This window comes from Camelus ferus, chromosome 21 (assembly GCF_009834535.1).
Source record: "Camelus ferus isolate YT-003-E chromosome 21, BCGSAC_Cfer_1.0, whole genome shotgun sequence".
NCBI lineage: Eukaryota > Metazoa > Chordata > Mammalia > Artiodactyla > Camelidae > Camelus > Camelus ferus.
This window is the reverse complement of record NC_045716.1, coordinates 21,478,728-21,489,968: the sequence shown is the minus strand read 5'-3', so window position 1 is coordinate 21,489,968 and position 11,241 is coordinate 21,478,728. Positions and strand designations below refer to the sequence as shown.

Here is an 11,241-nt window from a genome sequence, read left to right as displayed (position 1 = left end):
AGTATTAACTGTGGGCCATTAAGGTGATTTCCTATTTGCACACTTGTGTGCGTGCGCGCGCGCGCACACACACACACACACACACAAACACAGCACCCTAGTTAAAAATGGGAGCTGAAAGCAGGAAACTGGTGAATTGTTCTGCCACTTCCTGGGGGTGCTGAGGGGTTCCCGAAGATCTCTGCTTCTGGGGAATGCCCATTCATGAGATTAAGGACTCAGGGAAAGGGAAGAAGGGAAACTTACCAGACCGGGGCGATATCCCAAAGACAGGGAACCTGTTCCTGCCCTCGATTGGTAACTTCAGGATAGGAAAAAGTCCCGCTTCAGGTAGCCCCTCTAAGAATCCAATCCAGCACCGTAATGGGGGTGCCTCTTTCTTGGTCCTTTTAAGAGAATTGCTCATGGTCCAGAAGTTTGCATAGGAGACAGGGGGGACTCATTCCAGTCCAGACCAGCTGCCTCTTCAACTACTCCAGCCCTTCCCTTCCCCTCCCCACTTCAAACACCCTAGACAGTGCTGCGCCCAGGCCTTTAACCCCTTGGGTGCCATCGCTGGTCCCAAGGATTCCTGGGTCCCCCTGTTCTCAGCATTCCCTAAACAAAGGACAGCCACTGGATTTAAGCTCATGTGGAAACAGATACAAAAAGCCAAGCTGGGGTCACCCTAAGGGGAGAGTAGGTGGGAACCTGACATCCCAGGGAACCTTCATCCTCCCTCCAGCGGAGACAGGGTGGAGCTGAGGGGAAAAGAGGACATCTCAGGGAAAGGCCCACAGCTGGAAACCAACTTAACAGCTAGGTCCTTTTGGGGTCAGGGAGGTGCATTGTCCTCTCTTGAATTTGGTTTCAAAACTGCTGTTAAGAGCAGTCTTCCCTTTAAGAGGCAGGTTACAGCAGGGGGAGGAGGAAGGACTGTGTTTTCTGTGATGAAAGTACAGGGAGGAGCGATGAGAAGGGCAGCCACATCTGAGGGCCCTCCTCCAGACAACAGGAACATGGTGACCAGGCAGCTGGGCACTCGCTGGCTCCAACCCCCAGCTTGTTGTGGATACCAGGCACCGGATATCTGACCAGCTCTCCACCCCCTTCCCTGATAACAGCTTCTGGGGGCGCTGACTCACCCTCACTGCTTCCCTGGGGCAGAGCTCGGCATGCACAGATGTTAGACTTCCTGAGGTACTGGGGAGCCTCCTCCCTGCTGGGCCCTGTGGCCAAAGGGAAGGGCATGCTGGAGTTGAAATACCCTGGCTGCCTCTGCCAACTCACTAGCTGAGGGGCCTCGGAGAAGTGCCCTATTAGCCTCATTTCCTCACCTGTAAAGTGAGGGTATTAAATGAGATATGTACAAACAGTGGAACAAAAATGCTGGACCCATAGCAGTTATTCCGTAAATATGCTACCTACCACTCACTGTGACCCTGGATAAGCCACTTCACTCTCTGCCTTTCCTGATCTATTAAATAAGATTAAATTAGGCGATCCTAATTTATCCAGGCTCTAAAACCCTTCCTCAGGGTGAGAGATGTGGAAGCTGTGTGCTCTCTCCTACCTGGCTGAGTGACAATAGTTGTTTGTCACTTCACAAGGATACTAGGGAAGCAGCTGCCTTATACTGGTGTAGGGTCCTCAGAAATCCTCTAATTAAAACAATCCTGTGATTGTCCAGGTGAGGACACAGGCTCAGGGCGTTATTTACCTGAGGCCAGCTAGCCAGTGAGTGGTGGAGGTGGCGCTGGGACCCAGCACTGGGACCTCTGTCTGGGGTCAGTGCTGCTTCCACCACCCCGAGCAGCTCTCTCAAGGGATCAAGCCTTGATAACTTCCCATCCTGTCAACAAACTGCTCCATCACCCCCCAGCTTCTTGGAAATTTTCATACCCATTTCCCATTGACTTTCTTCAGATGAAGTCCCAAAGGCTGATATGTGAAAGGGGTGGAAATCTGGGCACCTGACTCCTCCTGGTACCAGGGCTGGGTGTGGGTGAGCAGGTGCCAGCTGAGAGTTTGGACGATGTGGGAGGGATAGAGGGCTGGTTTCCAGTGGGGGGAGGGGATCTGAAACACGTTGACAGCTTACTGGGTTACTATCTATACCGCCTTTTAGGGAGGAAGCCCTCGGCTGGGCTACCCAATCTCCAGGAATGAGGGGCCAGGGCTTACTTTCCCTCTCCTTTGCAGACCTGTGCGAAATCTGGAGATCAGGGTTCACATTTTCCAAGGGTGGTTTCAGTTAGAGTGAAATCCTGTCTGCTACCCATCCTCCTACCTCAAGGAGACGGCTCAATCCCAAAGCAACGACTCCAGCTAAGTCTCACCATCTATAGATTTTAGAGGCTCTTATATCCTTCAATGCCACTACTTAAGGGAGGTTCAAATTCCAGCCTGACTCTAAGGAATTTGATCTCTTGAGAGATGAAGCATCTGGTTTTGGCTTTTTTTCAAGGTGTCTGTGCCACTGCCTCACAATGCTTCTCTCGTCATCTGGGTCAGACCTGGGTTCCCCCGGGTCTCCTCTGTAATAAGATCCAGAACGCGAAGTGTCGAGTTCTGCGAGAAAAGGTAAAGACTGCCCCAGCTTTTGGAAAAGCAGTATCTCCCAGAGACCAGACCAAGAAGGAATCTCTTAATTACCTTCCAGAGTTAGGAAGTTTATGCTACCCTCTAAACCAGAACTCCTCCCTCCTCCTCCTATAGGTTAACTCCTCCTTCTGTTTTCAGTGGACACTACACAGCTGGAGAAATAGCATGTGTCCTACTCCAAAGACTAACATTTCATAATGCTAGAGAGCAAGATGATACCTTTCAAACCGGCTCCCTTCCCTTCCTGGAACCTGTTCTCAACCCCAAGCTTCTGACCCACTGTCTTTTTCCCCACTCTCCTGAGCACGTTCCAGGTCTCCACCAGGAACACAATGAACAAAAGCAAATATATCCTCCTCGCCCTCTGACCTGGCCAGTCCTGGGGTGTCCGAGCTGCAGCCCCTGAAAGAGGGATGTGAGCTGGTGGAGGGCTACTCCATTTGGAGACTCCCGTTGTCTCCATGTCCTTTTCATCCTTCCTGGGGCCTAGAGGCTCCGGCTGCTGGGTGAAGGAAAGGTTAAACCGGTTGGGCAGCACTCATCACCCCCAACCCCCCAACAGAATCTAAGCTGGGAAACTTGGTGGCAGGAACAAAGCGAGTGTTTGTTGGGTTTCTCTTCTGCCTGGGAGGCTGTGCTCGGACCACGACATTCCTAGGGTGGACAGAGTCAGCTCAGAGTGGCTTCTCCACTGCTGTTGCAGCAAAATCCACTGCCTCTCCACAGGCCGTGCTTAGGTAACAACTCAGGGGATCCAGGCACTTCTGCTTGGCCTGAGCTCAAAGCAGAGGCCTTAGAAAGAAATTCAAGCTCAAGAAAAACTAGTTCTTCAATAGAGGAAAGGCTGGAATCAGGCCTAAGAGATAGCTTTTCAAGAACAGTCAGTGAATAAATCAGCCCAGAAAGTCTCCAGGGGCATGAGAACAGTAATAGACCATCTTTCCCCATTCTCTCCTCTGCTGTGGAGAGGAACTCACAGGCAAAGAAGGTTTAGGGGAGTAGGTGGTGATTGGTGAGAACAGAGAGGGAAATAAGGAATGGAAGCAAAGGTTTTCAAAAGGGAAGGTGGAGAAACTGAAAAAATATGTATGTATGTATGTATGTATGTATGTATGTATGTATGTATGGTGTTTAACTGATTTGTTTTGCTATACCCCTGAAACTAACATTGTAAATCAACTTCACTTCAATAAAAATAAAATTTAAAAGGCAGGATATCCCTGGGGGAACAGGACCCACAACCCTGAGAACAAGGAGGCAGGAATTCAGCTCACTTGCAGGACCTGAATACCAACAGCAACCTGAGCTCACCCTGGTGATGGGAAAACGGACAAGTCAGCGTGACATTTGTTTTTATTAGAAAACCCCATTTGGTAAGAGCTTCCCTAAGCCAGCACAGAGACCAGGTAGCCTCTAAAAGTCCCACAGCTTTCATCTTGTCTTCCACCCTCTTCTGAGATGGGAGGGCAGGGGGGTGGGGGTGGTGTCAGGCAGTCTCCAAAGTGCTCCCTCCTGGACCCTGGAGAGCATTCCCATCGCCAGCAACATACCCCATGGCATCTCAGAGGTGCACCACAGGGCCCCTAGGCTCAAGGCTGTTGCCGAACGCAATCCTGTTTGTATGGCTTCGCGATGGAATCAAGGAGGCTCTCACAGACTCCTACACATGGTCCTTCACTCTGGCTGAGAGCAGGACAAGATCCAGAAGGCGGCCAAGAGCTAAGGGAGAAGAGACTGCATCTGAGATACCCTTTGGAGTCTGGAAAGCACCTGGATTTCTTGGGAAGGGAGGGCTGTGGAGACCCTCACTCAGTTCTTCTTGGTTTTGGGGGTGTCGTATTTCCTCTTGCTGGAGTACCACAACAGCAGGGGGATGCCGATGGAAGGGAGGGTCATGACCCCGAAAGCTGCCCAGTCCAGCTGTGGAAGACAACAAAGGCCCTGCTTAGAAGTCTGCATTAGGACACAGGAGGGGACCAGGAAGGAAGGGGTCTAATGAGAAAGGGAGCAGTCCAGCCCAAATTTGAAGCAGAACCTTGGCCAGAGGTTCCTCTCCGGCCACTTCAGATACAGAATGGCTCTCTAAAGACCAATCTATTTTTCAAGCTATGAAACCAAAGGCCTCACTGGACCCAACCCAATCTGGAGGAGAAGCTTCTCTCCTCCAGACAATCTCTGAGGCGGGAGCTGCCCAGGCCTTGCCCTATCAAGCCTCCTGTGACCTAATTCCTGCCCCGACCTCCAGCCCGCCTCTTCAGCACCCCTCACACTCTGCCCTCCAGCCTCACTAAACTACCTGACCTTCCTGGATCGCACCACGTTTTTTCTCACTTCCGAGTTACTCCCTCCTCCTAGGGTGCCTGCCCTTCCTTACCTCTTCTTTAACTGGCTCAACTTCCCTCCTTCAGAAAACCTTCCCTGACTCTCAAAGACCAGGTTGGATATTCCCGCTGCATCTCCTCCAGCACCTGGTATGTGATCTCTGTCACAGCACTTTCCCCCACTGACTTGTGCTGAGTCCTCTCTAAGCTCAGAAGATCTTTATTGGAAGGGGCTGTGTCTTGCTCACCGTTGCTTTCTCAAAGCAAAGCCCAGAACTGAGCATGTAATTAGGAACCTCATAGTTATTCACTGAATGAATGAATGGATTTCCTCATTCAGTACTTTAGGCAAATCTTCAAAAAATTCTCTCCTAGACTAGACTACAACAAAGTTCCCATTTAACCTTCCCAATGCTCTACGACTCTTTTAATCTTAAGCAGATATTTTTTAAAACCTCAAATCAGACCCAGGACTCCAAGATGGGGCTCTCTACACAAGGCTGAGCAGAAAAAAAAGGGCAGTTTTTTTGGTTCTGGTAATTGTGAGCTCATTGCCAAAAATCTCTAATCACAGTTAAAATAAGACATTTAACAGCTGCTTGTATCAAAAAGCAGATGTGACAAGAACCAACCAAGTAAATATATCTTTTAAGGAGCCCAAGAGGCCCCAGAACCAAAAAGTGTTCTCCTCCCGGGGAATGACAAAGGAGAACAGGGTAAGGCTTACGAAATGCGGGGAGAATCTCCTATCAAACTCCCGCTGAGCCAGGATTCCGCCCTGTCCAGGTGCACTGGTGAAGCCAATCTAAAAAGAAGAAAAGAAGGGCATTAAGGCAAGTCTCCAACTCTTTCTCATCTGAGAAAGGGCAGTTCCAACCAATCCAATTCTAAGCACTAGGTTCTTAGTCCCTAAAGGCCCAAGAAAGCATCAAGATGAGGAAAAGCTTTTCAACTAGAGATTTGGATGTTTCTTATGTGTTGTAAAGAGGAGGTAAATTAGGAGCCATGAGACCAGAGAAACACATGATGAGCATTTACGAAAGAGGAAGGCCAGGTATGCAGCTGAAAACAAAGCCCAATCCCTCTATCTTAGCCTCAGACCCTGGAAAAAGTTGCTCACCACCACTGGCCTCCTCTGCCTTTGGCAATCATTTCCCTATTCCTCAAGTGGAAAGACTCTTCTGTACCTCACAGGTTGACATGAAGCTCAAATGAAATGATGAGGATTCTGAAAAGCATAAAGCCCTACCCAAATGTACATTACTCAAGGAGGGGCTAAGTCTGGCCTGCATTCCTTTGTCTTGGAGAGGAGGCCAAGAGTTTGGAGCACACTGCAAACAACTTTGTTCTCAAGTGGCAGCTGAGCCTTTGAATTTGTATCTTTTAACCCATCAAGGACCAGGTAGAACCAAAGAGTCCTAAAGGTGGTTCTAAAAGCAGAAAGGACAAAAGTTATGAAAACATAACTAGGATTACAAGAATATAGTTCTACACGGTTTATAAAAAGAAAAAAGATAATTCAGAGAATGCACTGAAAGTTAGAGACTCTTGGATTTCTTCTAGCTCTATGATTGACTCTGTTAAGTCCCTTCCCTGTTGTGCTCATACTAAGTAGCCTAAAGCCCTTTTGTATTTATAAATTCATGACCTAAGCTTTTTGAGGGCTAGGACAGTGTCTTAATCATCTTAGTATTTCCTAGAGTCTAGAGCATTGTAGGGTCTCAATAAATGCCTGCTGATTTTTATATCAACCAATCAGAAGATTGTTTACTAGTGAGGTTCTACTTTAAATGGTAAAGAAATTTCAGATCAACTCCTTTGCTTCAAGGAGCTTATAATTAAACTGGGAGGTGGAGGTAAGGGAAAGACCTAGACATAAGAAAGAACTACTAAGGACAGTCAATAATTAAACATTCAAGTGGCACAGACTGTAAGAGCTATAGAAGCTTAGATGCAGTCAATGAATGTTTATTGAAAGAATGAGTAGGAAAGAGCAATATGAATTGTAAGGGCAGAAGACAGAAACAAGGAGACGCAGCTCAGACCTGGGTCTTGAGAAGGCTTCAGATAATGAAGTGGAGGAGAGAGAGTACTTCAAACAGAGAACAAAGGCAGAGTGGAAAGAATGAGCACCGAGAGTGGGGGGAAGCACTACAGGAAGGAGTTGGCCTAATTAGGACGGAGGGTCTTGGTGGGCAGAGAGAAAAAGGGAGAGACCGAAAACAGCGAGACTACTGGAGGGTATGCAAGGAGAGGCAGAAAAACTTGGTTTTAATGCCAGAAGCAGAAGCATTCTAAGCAAGGGAAAGACAGACACGGTGGAGACCAGGGATCACTTGACAGCAGCAGAGACGATGAACTGAAAGGGCAAAGATGGCAATAAACTGGACAGCACATGACCCCTTCCAGATTAAAAGCGAAGGAGAGGGAATGAAGATGGGGGAATGCTATGTTACTCCCATCCCCTGCCCTCCATGTGAACTGCTCGATTCTGAGACTTAACAATTTGAAATGTCCTTCCTTCCTAAGGACAATATCCCAAGTTTCTGGCCCTTCTTATCTTCCTCAGAATTTAACGCCTGCTCTGGGAATTTTCTGCAAGAGTTTTCAAAGGAAGGCAGAACTGAGCCCCATCCAGCTACGGGTTTGGGCAACTCACCACAACGGGCCCATCCTCCTGGGCCAGGTAAGTAATAGTTGCTGAGGTGAAGTTGAAATAACCAGCCTTGAGAGGACGCAGGACCACGGTGTGGGAGACATTGCTAGCACTGGCCCAAGAGTTAAGGAGGGAAAAAGATGAAGCTACAGTTGGAACAACCTTTCAACTTGTGAACTAAACGCACCATTCACAAAAAGAGATGCCAACACACATGGTGATTTCACATCTGCAATACTTTGCAAGGATAATAAACACGGACTTTTTTTCTAAGTCTAAAGCATGTGTTATAACATGTCTTTCTAGGGGGAGGGCATAGCTCAGTGGTAGAGCATGCCCATGGTCATGGGTTCAATCCCTAGTACTTCTGTTAAAATAAATAAGTAAATAAATCAGTAAATAAATTAAAAAAAAAACTAATAACTACCCCAAATAAATCCAGTTCTATCTCTTAAAAAAACAAAACAAAACATGTCTTTCTAGCCAAGTTTAAGGGGTCTATGACATATTCAATATCGAGGTTTTTTTTGAAGTAAACTTTCAAAGCGATATGTTACAGATAAAAAATTAGCCACTTAAGGTCACAGAAAATCTTTTGTTGACTATAACTGAAGGAAGTTCTTGAAAATACAAAACAAAAACAAACAAAAATACAAAGAGAATACTTACCCTCCCCAGAAAATCTAAATATACTTTAATTCATAAGGGAAAAAAATAATCTAATTCAAAACACTCAGGAAATAACTGGTAGATCCAAATAATTGACTCATTAAATAAGAAGTCTTGAAAAAGTCACCCCGGTCCTCCATACTAGCATCCCACTGAATTTCTTCTAAAAGCACGTTAAACATCCTTGCCCAGCCACAAACATCTAACTGTCCACATTTTCCCAATATACTATGTTTTACTGGCCTTATAAGCTGAATTTCAGGAACATCCTTCCTCAGGTCTACCCTAAATTATGCTTACACAATTTTTACCAATCTCTCTTGCCCCATCTTATCCAGGGAGGTGACAAGAATGGCCATGCACACCCAGACTCTTTGAAGTGACCCTGCTGCTGTGCAGGCAACATTCCTGCCCCCAATCCCACTCCCAGCCAGTGTCAAGAGGATACGGAGCAATCCGGTCCCATTTGACATTAAGCATTCCAGAGACAATGCCAAAGTCTTCTGGAGGGAAGGAATCATCAGATAATTCCACATCTAATGCAGCGCTAGAAAACGGAGGAAACAAAAATAGGTTAGTGAGTAATGGATATAAAATTAAAGCAATCAGCAATCAACTCTGCCTGCCTGTTCTAAAAAATCAGAACTAAAAAAGACAGATGTGAGTCGCATGGTAACTTGGGTTTGCTGTACTGACGAATCCAGGTCAAGGACTGGATTCTGTGGTTCAGAAGCACCATAACAGTCAAATATCTAGGAAAGAATGGGTCTCAATTCATATTTGCCCCAATTTCTTCTTGTGTGTGTGTTTGTGTACGTGTGTGTATGTAAGGAGGGGAAGAGGAGCAAGATGCACACGGAAGAGAAAATTAAAGAGAATAAAATGAAAAGAAGGGCAACAAAAATGCTAACAAAAGAAAGGAAGCTGAAACTAAACCCCAGAGGTAACAAAGGATCACACATTTTCTGCCTTCTCATCTTCTTCTCCCTGTTTGACCACAATTCTTGCTTCTTCCCCACTCTGAAACTCTTCCAACTCAAAAAAGGGGAAGATCATTTCTTGTAGCTTAGGTAAGAATGCCCTCCTCTACCAAAAGTAGACCCAGCAATATATTCATTCACTCATGATATCTTTGTGTTGCTGGAGGTCTCCCAAACATAAATCACTACTGGTCCCTGTTCCCAGTCAGGAAACCTAAGAAGCCTGAAAAGGGCGCAACCTATAGCTCCAGGGCCTTCTTACCTTGAGCCAACATTGTAGATGTTGTACTGTAAGGTCAGGTCTCGCCCCTCCACGGCATATCTGTTCAGTAATGATTTGGAGGCCAAAAGCCTGGCTCCTTCCTCTGCTTGAGTGACAGCAAATAAAGCCAACACCACGAATGCCAGCAGCCTCATCTTTGGAGAAAAGACCAAAGTGAACAGTCAACCCAAGCATGTAAAACCACCAAAATCTTCCTGACAGTCCTTCCTTACAGAGCCTATCAAAGCTCTTTTGATACTGCCAAAGCAGCAGCCCCTTCCAAAGAGCCACCAGAGCTGACCCACCCATTGGCGAGCTTCCTACCATCTCTGCCCTGCAGCCGTCGGAAAATCGGGTATATATGCACCAGCATTATCTGCTACCCTCTTCCTGCCAGGGCTCCTGGGTGCTCCCCAAAGGGTGGGGTCTTCTGAGAGGATTCCATGTGGCCACAACAGGGCTTTCCTTGGGCTGCCGTTTTTCGGCCAGTCTCGGACATGCAGCAACCTCCAAGCTTTCCTCCACAGTGCAGTCCCTCACCGCCGCTGCCTTCCCGCTACTCCTCCTCCTCCACCAGCTCCCCCTGAGATCCCACGGCACGCTCGCGGGGTCCTCCTCCACGCCCCTGTATCCTTCCTGCCCCAGGGTTCCCATTCGACCTCGCTCCCCACATCCTTTCTGGGAGCCTCCTTGGGCTCAGTCCGCTCTGCCCCCTCCCTCTCTGTCTAGACTACACGTCCTCCCGCCGGCGTGCCCTCTCCCCTCCCGGCCCTCCCGGCCCTCCCGAGCCTCAGCTGCTGAATGTTGTGCCAACACAAGACTCCCCCGTTCCCACTCGCACCCCCAGGACCTCAGGACTTACCGTGCACACCCCAAAGGCCTTTCAGGGGGCCACCAAGACCGGAAGAGAGCGTCAGCACCCGAAAGACCGGAAATAAGCTCTAGCCGGAAACCTTGCTACTCTGCCCGATGCCTTCTGGGAGTTGTAGTTCTTAGACAAGCCCCCGCCCCTTTCCCTTTGTAGTGCCCGCCCGCATCGGGGATGCAACCGATCTTAGAATAGGCTTGTCTGTGCACCCTCCCTGCTTTTCTTGCGCGCTCTCTCTCTTCTCTCTCTCTTCTGTCTCTCTCTCTCTCGCTTTCTTTCTTTCTTTCTCTTCCTTCCTTCTTTCTTTTTCTTTTTTCTTTCTTTTTTTCCCTTTTCCCCTCCATCATGCTTTTCTTATCCTGCCCTATAGAGTGGCTTTTCAAGCTGGCTTGCTGTTATTGTAGGTAATCAGCATCTGATTAAATGCTTTGCAGAACTGACAAACCTAGAGATTTAGACCATCTAAGAATGTCGAGTGTACTGTGGGGCTAGGAATTAGAGAAAAGCTATTTCTCTCAGGGCTACCAGCATTCTTTGCATTCCCAGGTGAGAAAATGTATTCATTCCCTATATTCAATAAATCACCAAGCCCTGAGCTTTCTTTAGAACCCTTTAAGGTTCCCCAAAAGTAGATCCTTTCTTCTCTTTTCCCACTATAACCGCTTTAGTTCATAATCATTGATACTGCTGTTTTTCACTGCAGTGGTCTCGCTTCGTTGGGTCTTTCCCTGCACATTTCAGTCAGCTACCAGATAAACATCCCCAAACAGCATTTTGAACAGTAGACTATGTTCAGAGGATGGACTGTGAAGTTAGGTAGTCATGAATTCAAGTCTCAGTTCTGTCACTTAGTGGTTAGTTAACCTTGAGACAAATGTTAACTTCTGTAAGCCTTGGTTCCC

General features: G+C 47.5%; 1 protein-coding gene across 1 annotated transcript; it reads right to left on the bottom strand.

Annotated features, from left to right (window-relative positions):
• Positions 1-3,918: 3,918 nt before the first annotated feature.
• On the bottom strand, positions 3,919-10,386 carry SSR2 (signal sequence receptor subunit 2). The gene is made up of 6 exons (XM_006174566.3): positions 10,334-10,386; positions 9,472-9,626; positions 8,678-8,776; positions 7,564-7,672; positions 5,632-5,709; positions 3,919-4,503 (listed from the first exon to the last, which is right to left on the bottom strand). Exons 2-6 carry the CDS (start codon positions 9,624-9,626, stop codon positions 4,393-4,395), a joined length of 552 nt encoding a protein of 183 aa, XP_006174628.1. The 5' UTR covers positions 10,334-10,386; the 3' UTR covers positions 3,919-4,392.
• Between the last annotated feature and the right edge of the window lie 855 nt (positions 10,387-11,241).